The sequence below is a fragment of the Vidua chalybeata genome, chromosome 2, assembly GCF_026979565.1.
Source record: "Vidua chalybeata isolate OUT-0048 chromosome 2, bVidCha1 merged haplotype, whole genome shotgun sequence".
Taxonomy (NCBI): Eukaryota; Metazoa; Chordata; class Aves; order Passeriformes; family Viduidae; genus Vidua; species Vidua chalybeata.
The window spans coordinates 92,748,593-92,767,605 of record NC_071531.1 but is presented as its reverse complement, the minus strand read 5'-3'; the positions used below and the strand labels follow the sequence as shown (position 1 = coordinate 92,767,605).

Sequence of the window (19,013 nt, the reverse complement as noted above, 5' to 3'; positions counted from 1 at the left end):
TTTTGGTGCCAATGCATTCTTTATGTTGAATTAATGTAGTGATCTGGGAACATGGAAGCTATGAAAGATGTGAACTGCATCTTCTATGGTAAATAAATGCTGTCTTAAATGTTCCTGCCAGTGGTTTCTAGCAAGAGTACACAATCAAAATTCATAGGCTTACAGCAAATTCTGCTAGCAATTAGCTCCCATGAATTGTCCTGTATTTCCAGGGATGCATCTTTAATGGCAATGAGAAGACGTATTAATGGCTTAACTCCAGAAGAGATTCGTGCACTTTCTAAAGAAGAGCTTCAGATGCCGGTTACCAAGGGGGACTTTGAGCTGGCTCTGAAGAAAATCTCCAAATCTGTTTCTGCTGCAGACCTGGAGAAGTATGAAAAATGGATGGCAGAGTTTGGATCTGCTTAATCTCAGTGACAGCTTTCCTTTGCTGGAGTTTTATGGTTTTTGTTGTTCTCACTTTCAAAATGAGTTAGAAATCTTTTTAAAGGTTTAATAAAAGGTCTGCCTCTGCCCTCATCCCACCCCTTTCTGGTGACAGGATGTTTTAAGCTATTTGCCTTTAAAGGGAATGAACACAATAATGAGCTGATACTGTAAAAGATATTTTATCTCTGAAGTAGAAAAATAAGACAAACAGGAAGGGAAAAATCATACTTCTGAGGGTAGTCTTTTTATTTTTCAAATCAAGAGCAGTGTTACTTAACTTCCTCTTAGTCATTTTTTATGGCTGGAGTCAATAAATCAGCTGGGGGATGTGACTCCAGAGGAACAGACAAGGGCTTGCTGTACCCTCCCTGCTCTTAAGTGCTGCTTCTGCCTCCCTTGAATGTGGCATCCAAGTTATTATTCTTTCTCTCTGTGCTCGGATATTCAGAGCAAAGCCTGTGGATTAATTGGCATTACACAGAGGAAATGAGGATCAGTTTTCCATCAAGACATGGGCCAGACTCTCCTCTCATGTACTCCCATTTGGAATTGATGTCACTTCAGGCTGTTATCAGTGTTACCTGCAATGATTTCTGAATGGGAATGAGAGGGAAAGAAAAAGGCATGGATTGTTCTCAGTCCGGTTTATGCTTGTTCTCTGAACATAGTTTGAACCTGTTTGACAAGTAGGCACTTTGACTTAGGTTATAACTTGCACTTTTATGCTTGTGTATCATCTTGTGCTTTGTCTGTGCTATCTAAATGTAATTGTTATTACTATTATTATTATTATTATTATTATTATTTTAGTATTAAGAGTTTAATAAAGACACTAATTTCAAGGCTGTATTTAAAACACAATGCTGTCCTTAGAACAAATGGCTGTGAACTTTCACTTCTGATTAGATACTAATTTCTTCCTAGCATTACTAGGCAATGGGACTTTTACCTTTTTATGTTGTAGAACTGTTCATGCTTTTTTTTTTTTTTTTTTTTGGGTGAAGATTTCTTAAAAATGTATAAATGTTACTGGTTTAATAATATTTATAAAATAATCTGTATGATCTCATTTATGTTCTTAAATGTTTCTTCCCTTCCCTCATACAAGTGCAGTGATGAGAAGGGTTCTAAAGTCTAACATGAGAAATCCTCTCTAGAGGATACTTGTCACATTGACTGTATGAGCTTTTCACAGACTCAGCCTGCGAGTCGGGCACATGAAGTTTTCCTGTGGTAGGAATGTGAAGGAGTGGTCAAACCAGATTTACAGAGAAATATGCAAGCTCTCAGGTTTTTGGTGATGTTGTGAGCTAGGCCTTAAGTATCTTGGTGGATGTGAATTGCCCTGCAGCTTGGTAGGTATTTAACCATTCAGCTCTCTGTGGAGACTCCTAGTGGCACAGACAGATGTGATGGAGTTAGAAACACACAGCACCTCTTATTGAATGGGAATATATCCTTATTTGTTACTTTTTGTTAGTCCTCAGATGTTCCCAGTAATGTCAGTAATTCAGCATACGGGTCTCTTGGGCCATGACATGTTAACCACTAAAAAACCTTAAATCACATACTTCATTTCTCAGGGAAGTGGTAAAATCACCATCCCTGGAAGTGTTTCAAAAATGTGTAGATGTAGCAGTTGGGGACATGTGAACATTTTGACATGTCAGTGCTGGGTTAATGGTCAGATTTGATGATCTGAGAAGTCTTTTCCAACCTTAATTATTCTATAATTCCTCCCAGGGAATAACTGGACCTTTATAGAGAGAAAGCTCTGAAAATACTGCTGTGGACTGTCATTTTTTCCTTATGAAGCTGTAGATGGCCACAGTTGTTCTTAGTTTGTTTGTTTGTTTGACTGCAGTAGAAATTAGTAAAGCTACACAAATCTTTTGTGGCCAATACCAGATTAGCACTATGGGGTCTCTCACTAAAGAGGCCATTGCTGCCCAAGGAGCTTAATCTACACAACCAAGATGTAGAAGGGAGTTGACATAAATGCCAGTAACAACCCTACTCAGCTGCCCAAGAGCAGTGCTGGGATTCAGCAGTTGCAAACAAGTTCCAGTTTGCTCAGTTTCACATTGCAAACTGCAGTGACCTTGCTACTGATGAAAGCACAGCACTTGGTGAAATTGTCATTCCTTAGCTCTTTGATGGACCTTCTACCTTAAGGCATTAAACTTCCCTCTTGGCTGTTAAGCAAAAAACACTGTACTGGGCATTCCCTTTAGTAGGAATTATTCAGGTGCTGCAGTCTTTTTTCTCTAAAGGTCATGGTTTCTACCCCAGTAATGTTTTTACTGTACAGGTCCATTCATCATTCACAGCTGCAGAACAGAAAAGTGAAAGTTTTTGGGCAGTAGATGTATATGATGGTTGTGCCCCAGAATTACTGACATGACTTGGGCCCTGCTAGATCAGGCACCCCAGAAGACTGAGACCATCCCTTCCCTGCTGAGACATTTCAGGAAAGGGAGCTGTCCTTGTGTACTGACTCTTTTATCTGTACCAAGTCATGCTGGCACACCCACCTAGGTAGGCTTAGAGACTGGGTTATTGACTCCAGGGGAGCCAGCAGTGGATGCAGCAAGGAGCAGCCCAGGAGGGAAGGGCAGCCAACAGTGGCAGCAGCTCAAAGCCCAAAGGATGAGCTTGCGGCTCAAAGTGAGACCACTTCACGTGCCAGTGCTGGAAACCCTTGTGTAAGGAACCTGGATTCCTTGGAAAGCAATGTACAAGCATGACACAGCCATGTGTCACAGCAACACTGTTCAATCTGTACCTGTTTGTGTCTAGAGATCATCCACACACGTAGGGTGTGACCACAATAGGTGGTGCTTCAGTAGTTTTATCTAGATTACATAAAGAACATATTTTAGAGCTGCATTTGTGTGTTTTCTAAACATCTGTGAAGGCCCTGCTGGGTGGCTCTGTTAATTTTTGTACAGTACGCGATCTGGCTGTATGAAGTAATAAATGTGCGCTAGAGTCTGTCCGTCTCACTCGAGTGGGGCTGGGAGTGCTTTGCTGCTAACTGCTTCCAAAGGCTGCCATACAATGTGGATCTCTTCAGTATGTCGTGGTGCCCTTTCACCAAAGTCCTGGATGGAGAGCAGTTAAAATCTGGGGGTTTTGGATAAAGCTGTCAGCAATGCTTTCTCTCTAAATTGGCCTTTTGTTGCCACAAGCTATAAAGTGGAGAATACTGCAATGCCCAGCACATAGAAGGGAGGGTAGAGGAGAGCAGAGGCCCCAGCAGATGTTCAGTGTTAGCACCTGATTCAGACCTCACAGAGCCAGGCAGCCTTTTTTATTACTTGCCCCTGGGCTGGAAGTATAATCAGGCTCCAAAGAAGCTGCCTGCTAACCAGGAGACTTTCAAGAGAAAAACTTCTATTAGGAAGGAGCTTTCAAACTTGGAAAGAGAACCTGTGTCTCCTGGGACTGAGTTGATTATTTGAATTTTCTCCCTAACTTCCTTGTGAAAGAATGGAGTTTCCAGTGTTTCATAATGCTTCAAACATGAAAGAGCGAGCAAGGGAAATGCTGATCAGGGGATTTCAAGAGAGGTCAAATCTTTGCATAGGAAGTTCAACTCACCCCAGTTTAAAAGTGACTGAAATAGCAAAGGTGCACTGACTTGTTCTGATCATGGGAAAGATGAAAGAGCTTGTGTGCTGTAAAGAAGTCCTCCATCGAATGACCAAAGACTTCATGGTACAATCCAGGCATGAGGAGGTAGAAGCAGATGAAGAAATAGTGATTTTTTTTTAGTGATTTTTTTTAATCTGTCATTGGAATAAGCCACCCTCAATCAGATTATGAATTGAGATGTTTTTTCACAGCTGTAGTGACAGATAAGTATGTGATGAACGCGCAGGTGACACCGTGCTGCCGGGGAGCAGGCAGGGAGCCTGGGAATCCTAGAGCTGCAGACTGGTGTAAAGTGGGTGTCAGCACCACGGCAGCAGCTGAGCCCCCTCTGTGTGAGCTGTCCACCAGGCAGCACTGTGGTGCAGAGTGGAGCCAAGATGGACAAGAGTAGGCTCAGTAGTGCTCTGGTATAAAGCAGACTGCTGGTGATAGCAAAGGCCAGGCGCTGGTGCAGTTCAGAGAATGTCTCACACGGCCATTTCCCTGCGCACGGTGAGGGTTTCACTGGGGCACTGTGCAAAAGCTTGGCCGTCGCTGCGGATGCCTCAGTCACCCGTGTTCAGAGCCCAGCTGCCACACACAGCACAGCTAACAGAGCTGCAGCAGCAAGTGCTGCTCCTGCATCCCACAGCACAGGAACATTTGACCCTCTCTGCCTTCTGGGCCTCCCTGGCTTTGTGTGCTGGTTGTGACCCGTTCTTGTGACCCACTCAGCACATACATGGTGGTTCAGTACCTCTAACAGAGAAATTTCTTTGTGTGCAGTACAGAGCTGTCTTTTCATCAGCTAAGGTGCCATGCTTCTACACATGTCTGCATGTAGGTGTCTTGGAAATATTCAGGCAATTTTCCTCTTCTTTAGAAGGCCCCAGCTAGCATTAAAAGCAGATGGGATGAAATATCTTGGCTAGGCTAGTTGTCCAATGCAAGAAAACTTAACTCAGCAGCCAAGGAGGTGCCACAAGGAAAGTTCTGGCTCTGTTATGAAGTGGCTAAATGTGGGGATGTTCCCACTCCTACTGCACAGGCAGAGTTAGGGTTGTATCATGTCCAAGCTCTGTTTCCTGGCTTTTGTGTATTTGTGATTTCTTTGCTGCAGTAGGAACATTTTTCTCAGAGTTAGGGGGAAGCCATGGGCTATTTGTTCAGTGTCTGGGCTAGGATTTTGGAGATCCCATGATCTCGTTGGTACATGAAGCAACTGAACTTGTTCCCAGGATGCTTACTTTTGGAGAAACTCATCATGCAACCTGCCTGACTGGCTGTACAGTAAGCAGTGTAGCTTGTGCAAACTCACTTAAATATAATATTTAGAGTATTTCTTGGACAAAGAGAGAAATTTTTACTGCCAGTTTGCAACTGTATTGCTCTCATTTGTACAAAGCCCCTTGCATATGTTATTTAACTGAGGTAAAAGAAAATGTCTTGGAATTAAGATTTTTTTTTTAACTTGACTTTGGAGAGCAAGAAAGGTAGAAAAATACTTGCCTAGAGGAAGATACAAAAGTACTCAAGACATAGCGATCTGCAATTTCTTCTTTTTGTGGCTTTCCTTTTTGTTGCAGTGCTGGGCTGTGCTTTCTGTTTCCAATTTGTTTTGAAATAATTACCATTGTTTATCCATCACTCAGACAGCCTTTGCAGATTATTTGGTTCCACAGAGCCCTCTTTTGCTTGGTTGTTGGTGTTCTGGCACAGCGTGCTGTGTGACATCTGACTGAACAGGCTGATGGCATGAAATCTTCCTTGTGAAGGAAAGGTCACCCAAATGGTGAAGGTGAGAAGAACTGCACAGAATACCAATTGGGCTGGCAGGAACAGAAACCATAGCAACTCTGCACAGGGTTTATAAATACAACCAAGAAGAAAAGGGGAATACCCTCAAGGAGATGCTGACAACACCACAATATGCATTGATAAAAGTGTGGGTCTTTGCGTCTTCACCGGTGAACAGAACCTACGTAAGAGGGTGGAAGTGGCTCAAAGGAAACCAGTTCCAGGCACTGCCAACAGCTTTCATCACCCAGCCTTGCTGCTTTAAAACATGACAATGTCCAGGGGCCAATTTGTTACTGCTGCTACAAAAGCTGCCTTTTAGGTAATCAAATTGGACTTTCCAAAAGCTTGCTGCCCGTCTTGAAATGTCTTCAAACTTTGGCATGTGGTGGGACTGGAGCTGTGCTTGAAGGGCTAGAAGAATAAGGCAGTGTTAATAGTGGTGTATTTCTCTAGGGTCCTGGGGCTTTGTTGTGCTGGGTACAATTTGGGTGTGCAAGAAGAGATGCTCCAAATGCTTACGGGGAGTTGAGATGGTAGAAGGATGGGAGGGAGGTGGAAGGTCCTGGGATCAGCAAAGGAGACAAAACTGTCCCTCTGACTCCCAGTTCCCAACCCTAAAGCAGACAGTAGTATTTCTCAGTTGCTTTTGATTTGCAGCCCTCTAGCATTTATTGTACTGAGGCTGAAGATCTCTGTATTGTGAATTAAATAAAGCAAGTTTTTTTTTTTCTTTAATAGAGCAGGTTTGTTTTTCTTAAATACCTTTTGCAGACCCTTAATAGGTGCTCCTGTGAGCCACAGATGATGGTCTGAAAAGCACTGGCCCATGACATCCTAAGCTTGCCTGAATTTCTTATGGGAGAGAGTCTATAATGGATAGTGCTGATTTTATTTTCTACTTGTTAGTTTGCTCGGAAAGATGAAGCTCAGTGAATGTGAGGTGCTTCTGGGGAGTTTATTTACAGTATGTTTTCTTCTATGCAGATTAGCATTTCATCAGCATATGGCACAGCCATTTAAAATAAATATTTGGCTTTCCTTAAATTATGCTTGTGTAGAAAGGTCCCTGGGTATGCATATCTGTCCCTCTGTTGTATCTAATTAGACATTTCTGCCATGGTGCTGGGGCACCAGACTCCTTCCCCCTCGCCGAGGAGCCAAGAGCCTGCTCCTCCCCTGCCTGAGGGATCTGTGTGCCTCAGCTCAGGGGGAACGAGGCAGGCAATCGGCTGCCAGCCACGCACTGGTGGCACTGCCAGGCCAGCCTCCCTTCCTAGACCCTGGGAATTCAGATTTATTTAAACTGGGGACTGCCCAGCTTAAGCAAATGCTTGGCACCCGATCCAGGCTTCCCTCCTTCACCTGCCAAGGCAGCTGTGCTTTTGCAAAACACAGCCCCGAGTGAAGCCTGTGGGAGCAAACTGTGTGCAGAAGGTTGGGGAGGAGCTCAGGCAGTGTTGGGGGAGGATGGGATGCTGGTCTGCAGCCCTGTGTGCCCACCCAGTCTGGGCAAGGGAAATCAGTGGTGAGAAGAGGGAACAGCATTCCCTCAGACATGCAATATAGATGTGGATGGAAGAAGAGTAGGCAACTTATTTTAAAACACAGGAACAAATGACAAGCTAATCAGTTTTAAGATGGAGTGGAGCCTGTAACCCAGGGGGCCTTTTACATCTCTTTGGCATATCCAGATGTTTTGTTTTCTCACAGATGATTTGGAACTTTTTTCCAATCTAAGTTTTCACTTGATTTGTATCCATTTGATGTTGTGCTGGTAGTGCTGTCTAACAAATATTTCTCACTCCCTGATATTTATCATACATCCCTGAATGCTTTTATAGACTCACCATGTAAAGCAACACCTTGTGCTTTGTTGCACTGTACAAACTCCTGCAGGCTCTTGTATAACTGGATCCTCCTCAGCACCCTTCCTTTCTGACTGATCCTGTTCTTTATTTAACACAGATTATCAGGAGCATACATGGTGGGTCCTTAAGCCACACACAGCAAGTTACCCAGTAAGGCAAAGAAAAAAGTAAATTGCTGTCATGGTACATTCCTGTAATCAAGCAAATAAATAAAGTATTTGGTTTTATAACCTGCAGCAGGGCAGAAGGTTTGGGTATATTATCATTGCACAGCAAACACTCACTAGATAACTGAGGTGTTCATAGGCAGTGGAATACACAGGGAAGTGTAGGAAGATGCAGCAGCTCTCCAGACAGCAGTGATAGAAAAGATGTGGATATTCTGTTTGCAGGGATGCAGCTACGTGCACCCACAAGGTTGAAGACCACAGCATTTGTGTGGATGTTTGGTTGCTGCCCAGACAAAGGGGAAGAAAATATTTGGGACCAGCTAACACACTCCAGGGGTCCATGGCCACCAGAAACCTGGGATGAATGTGGGTGTGGAGGGACAGGATGGATAGCAACTGCCTTCTGCCAGTCTCCCTGCCTCTGCCTTGTTCTTGGAGCCCAGGCACTCACACTCAGGTTCCCACTGCCTTGAGTCCCCAGTCACTCTGTGCAGGACCCTGCTGGAACAGGATTCTCCAGTGCACGCTCCTTGTTCTTGAGCTATCCAGATGCAAAACCAAAGTGCAGCCTCCCAAAGGGAGCTGTTAAGCATTCGGCACCAGAAACCCTATTATGCAAGAAGTCAACCCACTTCAACTGAGTCTGTTCAACAGATTCCCTTCATATCTGCTGGTGGCTCTTACAGCCAAGGTGGGAATAAAACTATTGCTCTTCTGCTCCTCAGGGACCTGTTTTGTGGTTTTTCTGTTGTGTTGCTCTGCTGGGACTCCGTGGGTGTGGCAGCAGCCTGCAGTGGCTGTGTGTAGACAACCACAGCTTTGCTGCTTGGTGACCCTGGGAGTGCAAAGGCTTTGTCTCCCATTACAGACCCAGCAGCTCTACTTCTCAAAGACTTCTTCCAACAGAGGTATTTTGTGCCATGTTTCAACTCTCAGTCCTTTTGACAGAAATTACCTGCAGGCTGCCTGGCCAGTCTTCTCCTCTAATGGTGCAGGGTTATTTTAAGAAGACAAAAAAACTGTCACACTTACGAAAAAATGCCTGGCCAGGTTTAGTAAAGGACAGGAACACAGGAACAAAGTTGTGTCTGAACCCTGACAGAGCTCACCAGACAGCTCCCCAAATGGGAGTCACAGTGACTTGAGATGGTGTTGAACACAATCAGGGAAGGACCATGGGATAGGATGAGGAAGAGATAGGTGGTAGGAATTCCTGCTGCTGAAGCTAGTGCTGGGACAATGATGCAGCTGCCCAAGTGAGGATCCATGAATGCTTTAAGGGCATGAGTTTGGAATAGACTCATAGTTTATATGGCTTTGATGGTTAAATTGTGATTTCTCATAGCTGTGAGTTTTACTAACACTCTTCTCAAGGGCGGGGGACAAAGGGTCCTGTGAAAGGGGTATTGCCAAGGCCATTGATCTTTCTGTGGGCATTGCATCTCTTCAGAGACCTGTGTTGTGTAAGGTGCTGGACAGGTACGCAGGAATGACAACCCCAGCCTGAACAAGAAACTGGGCACACCAGTTTTGTTTTGTTTTTTTTTTGCCAAGATGGGCAAAGGAAGAGGCAAGAGCAGAGGTCCAGAGATCCATCCCATCATGGGTGCAACCAGGATGTACTGAACTTGCTGCTGTCCCTGATGCTTGTTAGCAGCCCTAGAGATGGTGTCTTCCAAAGGCTGAGGTCAAACACAGCCTTTGCTGAAGGAAGCTGTCCAGCCCACAGCCATGGGATGGTTTGCAGTTTGGCTGGGCAGCTCCCAGACTAAGCTGGGGCACTGTGGAGCATGGACAGCTGGGAACACAGGGCAGCCTGCTCTTTGTGAAGTTGAGGTTGGGCCCATTTCCATCTGTTCCCAAAGAGAGATGGTGCAACATCTCCTGGCTCAGCTTCCTGAAGGTTTTCTGGTCCCACCAGGATTTTCCAGCTGCTGTTGCTACACTGCACAGAGCTGGACCATTTGTGTCTCCAGTAAGCTCTGCTCTTCAGCTTCAGTTTTAACCTTGAGACAAACTCATTTTCTCCTTAAGAATTGATTTAGTATGCCATGTAACAAATGTTCCAGTATCTCCTCCAGTCCCTCAGGACTCATTGCAAATTTACACTTAAGCCTTGTTTTTTATTTAAGCCTTGGAGATTTCCATGAAATTTTCCTGTACAGAAAGGAACGTGCAGGTACTGAGTGTGCAGAACCCACTTGCTCAGCCAGCACAAATCCCTCAAACAGTGTTTCATGCACCATGTACATGGAGTTTATAACCCCTTTGAATTAGAGTTCTTGGGATGTGGTGCCCACACTGGATTGATAAATACTGAAATTTCTTAAGAAGCACAGAGGCTGCACAGCATAAGAGCTCAGCTAGAAGGGACTCAGAGTCCTGCTGAGCTCTGAATTCTTGAAGACCACTTGACTCCTTGATCCAACAGAAACCTCCCAAATGCAGCCATCTGCAGAAATGTGTCCTTTAAGAGAGTAAGAAATTGTCAAAGAAAGAAAGGGTTCAAACTGCTTTCAAGATTCATAAGCCCCCTGAGGAACTTTTAAGAGCTGGAACAGCTCAGCAGTTGCTTTACATGCCCAGCAGCTTTCTGTTTGTGCATCTAGCAGCCGTAGCTGGGGGCTGGATGCAGCTCCCGGCCTTGGGGCTGGGCTCAGGCACGCGCCTCTTGCTCAGAGCAGCTTCAGCTTTAAAGCCACTGCAAAGGTTTGTGTACAAAGTGCTGACTGCAAACATCCATCACGAGGAAAACCAAGAGGAATGTGATGCACCAGGCTTGTTTAGAAACTGCAGATGATTTACAAAGTGTGCTTAATTGGAAGTTTCTCTTTGCGGCTTTCTGACGTGTTATTTTTCTGATGCAGACGTGTAGGAGTCTTTTAAATGGCCTATGTTTACTAAAGAGGAGTTGCATAATTGAGGATATATTTATGAACTGTATATGTGCAGGATAGGCAAGTGATCTGAGCAGCCACAGCAGTGCAGGAAGGGTCTGGGTGTCTCAGGGCATCACCTTGGTATGAGGGTGTTCTCTGGGTGGAAGAAAGGGTTTCCTGTCCCTGTCCCCTGGGCATCTGTTCCCAGTGCTGGCACTGTGGTTACGAAAACACGGGGGATCTGAGTGCATCCACAGAAAGGCAGTAAGGAATAGAAGAGGTGAAAAAAAACATACTCTGTGGAGGAAGGTGCTCAGAACAAGGGTCACTACATTTTTGAAAAGAAAACTTTAAGGGACGTTAACTTGACATTTTTCTAAAAAGTCTATTTTTAAATCTAGTTTCAAAAAAATCTTTAAAAGTCTAAAAATGTTTGAAGGGGGAGAGGATATACCATTCTTGGTGTCCATTGTGGGGAAGGCAGAGGGAAACAGGCTCAAATTAACATAGGGGATATTTGTGTTAAACATCAAGGGAAAAAATGCAAACATCCCTACATCAAAAATTGGAAGAGTTGTGGAGACAGTATTCCAGCAAGATGTGTCTGGTCTAAAAATTGTTCCCCACAAACAGCACTGGAGGAGCCATCCTGCCTATGAGCAGGAAAGTGGACTGAGCAATCATCCGGACCTAGTTCTGATGAGGTCTGGCACAATTTGGGCCTTACAGCCTTTTCCCCCTTCTCCTGTACACCAAAAACATGAGTTTATAAGCACTGCTTCATGGAGTTGCCACTGGCACTCACCAGCAGAGGCAGAGGGAGAAGTGTCGTTTCAGGAATCTGATGCCATTTTTCACACCAAGCTGGATGGGCATTTCCACGCTGGCCAGTGTGGAAATACTGGGGCCAGCTGGGGTGCTGGCATTTACCCCTGTGTTCACATGGCAGCAGCCTCACAGCACACATCCTCACACCCCAGCTCTCCCTCCCTATATCCCCTCCAGCCTTAAAAGTGGCCATTTGGCCTGTTTATAGTTTACTAATTCTTTAGGGACTGAGCTGATCCTGACAAGGATTTTGTCCAAGAACATGATGGGCAACAGCAAGAAAAGGCATATAAAACAAAATGTGGAATTCTAGTTTTTGTGAAGGTAGATTCTATTGCCTCACAGGTTGTATTTGGGCAAACTCATCTCAATTTCCATCTGCTAGGTAACCCTGCCTCTATCCTGACATGTGGAATTAACATCCAATCTTGTCTCAAATACCTCAAGAAGTGCACTATCCATCACTCACTGTGCAATTTTCTCCAGAAGGTTAATGTCCTTATAGTTAAAAAGTGTGCCTGATTCCTAATTCAGCTCAGCATGTTCTCCAGTGCCCATCACTGTCTATCTGTGGGCCTTTCTCTGACTAAATTCTTAGTGCCCTATTAGCATCCCATATTTTCTCTCCACACATGTACTTATACACATCATCAGATCACTTCTCAGTTTTCTTTCTGACAAGTTACAGAGGCAGACCTCTAGAAGTCTCTCCCTGGAAATTATTTTCTTCAGCTCTCAAACCATTTTTTATGTCTCTTTTCTTTACCCGTTCCAATTTTTTTATGTGCTCTTTTAAATATGGCACCTCAGCAGGATGTAGTGTTCCAGTGTCAACCTGACCAAGGACATACATAGAGATAAAATCACCTTCTATTCCACTTCACAGTCCCGTTGCTTATGCACTGAAGGACCAAATTAGCTCATTCTGCTGTAGCAGACAAAAAAAAAAAAAAATAGACCCCACATTTGAGAACCAGAGGGCCAGATAGTGGTATTAAAAAGAGATAAATGGAGCCAACATGAAAGTAGAATTACAAACCAGGGCAGGATTAATAGCACACTGTGATACTAGCCTGGACACATTAGTTGAAAAAAAAAATGCTGAGAAAAGAGTTTCTTCCACTTCAGAGCTGATTGCAAGGCTGTGCTGCTGTGAAGGCTCCTGTGTGGTGGGCAGGCTGTGCTCTGGGCGCCACAAAGTGCTAGGGCAGCCCCGGGGAGGGTGACTGACTCCTGGATCACAGGGCTGTGCTTGGAGAGCCTTGCTGAATTGTGCCTCCAGGCTCTTTGAGATGTGAGGCAAGCTCTGATCTTTTCTGGGCTCAGCCTATCCAGGCTGTGGATAGACCTGCCCTGCAAACTGTGAGATACCATCAGGGCTTCTCACACAGGAAGGCACCCACAACCCTTTGTCCTCTCTGTCTTCTGCACTGAAAATCTTTCACAAGCAGGAGGGTTTTTCCTTAGTTCCCATGCCTGGTGACACTTACTGAATGCAGAGTCACTGTGTCATTTGCAAATACGTTTTCAGTACACATCCTCAGCACAAGCCTCATCTTCCTGTATTAGAGACAGTGACCTGACCTCAATCGCTCTAAAATCTTTGAGGAATTCCCTGAAGCATCTCAAGGGTAATGTACCCTGTGCCAGTGGTCAGGTCTTCTGATCTTTGAAGGCTTTCTGTGAGATAGTTTCTTAATCTCCTTCTTCTTCTTTTCTATATCTGTAAAATAAATTTAACAATCTTGGGGTTTGATAAGATGCTCAGATCCCATCCTAAGTTCTTTAATTTGTGCTGCTGCAAACCTTTTTGCACTGCTTCTGTCCTCAGAATGAGAGTGACAAGGTGTAACCTTCTCCCTTGCTGACCTGCTTGTTTGGGGTTTTGACCCCTGGTGCTTGGGTGTCCCAGGAACCTGGACACTGAGGGCACTGTTAGTCCTGTGCTTGCTGCGTTTGCTTCTTGTTGGAGAGATGTGCGAGAGTGTCCTTACTGCAGGGGGCAAAGCAAAGCCAGGGAGAGGAGCACTGGTGTATAGAGACAGTTGTTGGGGGATTGATGGACTGGAGAGAGCCTGGTGGAGGTCACCAAGATGGCTGGTGCACATTGAGGTACCAGGAGATGGTGAGAGAGCTGAGCTTATTCAGCATTATGAGGAGAAGGCAAAGGAAAGATCCAGTTTTTGCCTGCAACTACCCTATGGGAGGTAATACAAAATATGAATCCTGACAGGACACACATGGTGCAAGGGCAAGAGACAGCACAGGAAATTCTATGCAGATATAAGGCATCAGAATGGCACTGTAAGAATGGTCAAACCATTCTGGGCAGCACAGGCTGCCCAGAGAGGTGGTAGTGTGTGTCCTTGGAGGTATAATTCATCATGGTCCTGATCAGCTTGCTATAACTGGACCTACTTAGAGCTGGGCTGGTACCTGATGACTTCCAGAGGTCCCTTCTGACCTGAGTTATTCTGTCATTCTCTGACACGCTTGAAGTAACCTGCAGGGCAATGACAGCAAGGAGACAGCCACAATCCCTTGAAATGAAGGCTATGCAGATGGCTTATTGGCAGAGCAATTGGATAAAATTTAATCTTCATGCAGCACCACTTTTATTAAAGAAAGCAGTGTAATCCTAGTCCATGGAGCAGCATTTCACCTTGGACTGGGGAAATGCACAAAGGGGCTGAAGGAGAGCTGTGCTCTTTGACCAGAGATGTTCCAGGTGCCCTACAAGCACTGCTGGGAGCTCGCACAGAGGCAGCAGCTGCACCAAGGCCCTGGAGACAGACCTGGGAATTCCATAGTTGTGACCTCTTGGCCTGTGGTCCTCATTAATGCTCAGGTCGTAGGCAGTGACAGAAGACTAATGAGCATCATTTGGCCACATGGGGGTTATGTGAGAGGTTGTGTGAGGTGGGAGTCATGTCATCTCACTTCAGGTCTTGGAGGCAGGGCTGGAGCCCAGCTGGCTTACTGGGCTCTCCCCTTCATTTGTGGAAGGTGGTGTGCTCCCCTTGGAGGATTCAGCTCATCCTGAGGTGTGTGTCTGAGACTGGTGAGTTGATAGTGTTGATGATGGTATTTGGAGTTTACTGTCTTTCTTTATTGGCTACAGAGTGGGAGTCTAATCTGGTGATTAGAGGGACAACCATCTTAGACTTGGCCAGTGGAAACAACCTGTTTTGGGGTTTGGTTATAGGTGAACCTTAAGACTCCACGTGACTCAACGTATATGGGAAGGGACCAAGTCCCTGTGAGCACCAAGCTCAGCACCAAGGCAATGTACTGCTTTCATGGGATCAGGAATTAGAGTTTTATATGCCTAAAGCCAGAGAGGGAAGTCCAGTTCCTGATGCCATGTGCCACTATCCTGAACTTCTGCTCTTTCAGAGTCAATGTTTTCATACTGGGGAGCTGAAGAGTTATGCTTTCTGTAGGAAAAAATGTGTTCATCTTTGGTGGAAAAGCAACACCTCAGCTTGATTTGCTTTGGCCAGACTACCAAAGGCATCCATGTGCATAATTTTCTCCCCATTCTTTCTTCTATTCTCTGATTCCAGACACCTCCCCAAAGCCCCTCACATTTCTCCTAAATGGTATACATAATTTTGTTTGCTGACTCTTCCTCCTGTGCTAGCAGTGCCTCCTCCTGCTCCGGGCCCATCTACCACATTATGTACTGCAGAGACTGCTTTGCAAGACTTCAGAAAAGCTTTCCCTGCTCTTCAAAGAGAGAAGAGCACATTGCTATTTGATTCTTAAAGGCAGCCTGTGTTTTGATCAGGAAAAAAACTGATCTGGCCTATCAGTGCCATAAAATGGAGGATAAAGCCAAGAATGCTGAATTAAATCTTAAAATGTTGTGTTCTGTCAGCACAAATGTGAAAGATATGTTTTGTTTCTGTGGAAATCCAAAAAGAACATTTTGGAGGATATCTGCAAGTGTGCAGACAAGCCACTATGCAGGAGCAGGCAGTTCCCAGGGAAGGCTCCCCGTCCCTCAGTACTCCTGGCAAAGCAGCATTGCTGGTGACCCTGACACCCAACACACTTTCATTCGTTGCAAACAGCACTGATGGAAAAGCAGTTTTGATCTGGCTTCACAGGTACATTAAATGAAATGTTACTTACAGAAATTGTTCCACCATTGCAAAACTCTTCCCAGATTTTAAACATATGATTATGCACTTTCAGTCCTGTGTAATGTCAGGAAGAATTACAGTGTGTCACCTCTTGTCCAGTATCTCATATCTGTGTAAAAAGTCAGTCTTTTGGCTTTAGATCCTAGGGATGGAGCAGTGTCCTCTGCCCATGAGACTGACTGAGGGAGGGCAGATGTTAATTCATTTAGTTCAGCCACTAGACTGTCTTCACCAAATTTTCTTATTCTCTCCCTGAATTGCTGCTCAGCAGCCCTTCAGCCCTGTGACTTCTCCACCCTGATCTCCTGAGATGCAAGCTGCCAGCCAGCTCCATTAGCGGCATGTCTGTGGGTCTGGCACGTCCTGAAGCCACAGGTCACACAGGGACTGCTGATTGCCAGAGCCTGGGAACTGCTCTGGAAGCGGTGTCTTGGAAGCAAAGCCTAATAAAAAACCTCTCTTCTTGCTGCCATAGAAACTGAACAGACTGAACAACTTGTTATGTCTCTCATCTCCAACAACTCAACACCTGAAGTGACTTGACCTATGAAGATATTTGCATTAAGTATCACACAATTGCTGAAGAAATGGGATTGAATGGAAAAACAAAAGAGAAGAAAAATGTCCCAAAGGTCCTTTGAAAGCTGCTGGGCAAAGGCAGAGTTTTTGAGAAATGGAGGCATTTCTCTGGAATGAGAATCAAGGGAACAGAGAGGCCAAGAAGAGATTGTTGGCCAAGAAGAGCTCACTGTGGACATGGAAGAAACCCAGAAGGGTGACTTCAAGCTCTGCTGGGACCCAGCAAACCACAGGACCGGCAGAGCCGCAGGCTTCATGGGTATGCTGCTCCTGGACAGCATTTTCCATCCAGCACCCCATTTCTTCTTCAGACAACCATGGCAGTGTGAAGCTGCATTTCCTGGGGAGCAGTGATTGTTGCTGGAGTCCCATCTCACAAAGAGGTCTCACAATGAGATTGCTGGAGTAACCTCCAGCATTCACTGCAGCTCTTGCAGGACCCTGCAACAGCCAAACCTCCCCTGGGAGAGATTATGGAACAATAAGTTTTTGGTTTATATGTTTAATGTGGTAGTAAATTAGAGGAACTCTGTATTTATTTGTGAATTTCAAAAATTCAAATATTAGCCATGAGCCTTGACATCCTTCCAGTGATATTTTTTGCAACCCCGTGGCACAGGCTGCTCAGAGTTGATCTCTTTGCTCCCAGCACATCTTTCTCATAACCAGGGAAGACTCTCTGGTGCCTGCAGCAAAGCCTTCAGGAATAAACCTTCTCCCTGTGCCCTGCTGACACCAGAGCCCCCTTCCCTTTTGTTTCTTCCCACTCTACTGTGACTCTTGGCAGCAGGCACTGCTCAGGGCTCAGCAAGATGTGGCCCTTTGGAGGCTGGGATGGATGACCCCTCTGTGTGGCAGGCAGCCTCCCTGAGCCCTGCTACAGCTCAGCGTGATGGCAGCCTGCGGAGCAGCCCGGAGCCTGCAGCTGGGCTGGGCACGGGCAGGGCTCTGGGCATCCTCCTTTGGCCTGTGTAGCTTTCCTGTTTGTCCCTGCTGGGTTTGCCCTGCCATGCCCTGAGTGATGCCAGGCAGGCATGGACTGGATCCAGAGGCTGCTCCCTGATGAAGCAATACCATTTGCTTGGCTGAAGAAGCTGCCCCACCTGCTCAGCTGGGTGCCTCCTGCCAAGGCAGTGGGAACTGTGCGAGTGCCTTCTCTTTGCCAGAGACTGCAAACCAGAGCAGGGCTGCTTTGGGTGGGACAGCCCAGGCAGGTCAGAATTATTCACAGACACAGGCTGCCTTTGACAGTCACAATTTATTGTAGGTGTCACCTTTCTCCCTTGCAGGTACCACCCTGCCTGCTTGCAAGTGTATGGTCAGAAGCAGCAAACCCCACAAGCACCCACCTAGGCCATGTAGCCCTTATCTGTGCCCCATCCCTTCACTGGGTTCTCACCCCAAACTGGGCAGCATCTTGCACTAGGTCCTGGGCACTCAGCTGTGATACCCTGGTTCAATATCACAGCTCCTGGACTTGCTCCAGGATTTGTTGTTTGGGATTGTTTCCACTGGTTTTCTTTTTTTATTTTTCAATTTTTAAAATTTTGTGCTAGTTTTAAAATGTTTATTTTGTGTTTTAATTTCATGTTGAAATAAAAAAAAACCCACTGGGGGCTGGGCATATGTACACCCAAGCAACTCCCACATGGACTCTATTCTGAAACAAAAGGATTTAATTCTGAATAAATCAGTTTAGGACTAAAACTATTTTTGCTTTACTTAATCATCTAACTGCTCTGTACTGGTTTCTTCAGAGGTGGTTATTTCAGCCTAGTTTTCCATGAAGATACTGGATGCATGTGCAATCTACTGAATAATGATGTTGGCATCACAAAATGGTCTCCTCTGGAATATTTGGGTTTTGCACAACAAATTATTCACAGAAATGGGGCGTCCCAAAGTAGTGTCTTCCAAGCAAATGCCTCCCAAGCACTAGGTGCTCCCTGCTTCCTGGCTGGACTAGGCTAGGAGTGCAACCATAAATGGTTTTATTGTTGTTGGACAGTGTCTTGGACCAGACATTAGGGGTTTGGGCCATGGTTCTGGCATAGCAGTAACACTTCCTAAAGAGGAAACAGATGATGGTTCTTTTCCTGTGTTAGTTTTGGCATGGGTCACTCTCACAAAATAACCTCTTAAATTAAGCTAATGAGGTTTCAGGCTAGACAGGCCCTCACGGCGTGGAGTGGAGGGGAGGAAGAAGGTGTATCCTGTTGGCTGTGCTCAGCTCTGGAGAGAGATGCATACCAAACAGCCCCTCAAATACACCAGAATTATATCCAGAATAAGTCCAAGTTGTCCCTGCCAGGGGTCAGCCATGTAATTTTCCCCAAAACCCCTGCTCTGGGATGATGATGTGGGATAGGTTGTGGGTGCTCTTCTGTTTTAGGGCAGAGACCCTACAGGGACTCAAAGGCAAGTGGGGAATTCCCTGGGAGGGGATGGGAGGTGGCCTGTGAGCAAATGCTACCCAAACACACATCTCTGCATCTCTGGGCAAGGATCTGGCATCAGCCTGTCCAGGGGAAGTGCTGGGGCATGCCCTGGAAGGATTTGGATTAATCATGCTCAGCATGGATGAGGCATGGTGGGACATTGAGGTCTAGTTCCATGGAATGCTGCCTACCATGCTTACAGTGCTAACAGGGATGTAGCTGACAGGATATGTGA

The 19,013-nt window shown here is 45.6% G+C and overlaps 1 protein-coding gene across 3 annotated transcripts in view; it reads left to right on the top strand.

Moving 5' to 3' along the window:
- Positions 1-1,501, top strand: part of KATNAL1 (katanin catalytic subunit A1 like 1) — a 37,417-nt gene extending 35,916 nt beyond the window's left edge. For all 3 annotated transcript variants that reach the window (XM_053932033.1, XM_053932048.1, XM_053932042.1), the window contains one exon: positions 213-1,501. In XM_053932033.1, the coding sequence (XP_053788008.1) occupies positions 213-411 (199 nt within the window). In that variant the 3' untranslated portion in view covers positions 412-1,501. The remainder of the gene's footprint in view (positions 1-212) is intronic.
- The last annotated feature ends 17,512 nt before the right edge of the window (positions 1,502-19,013 follow it).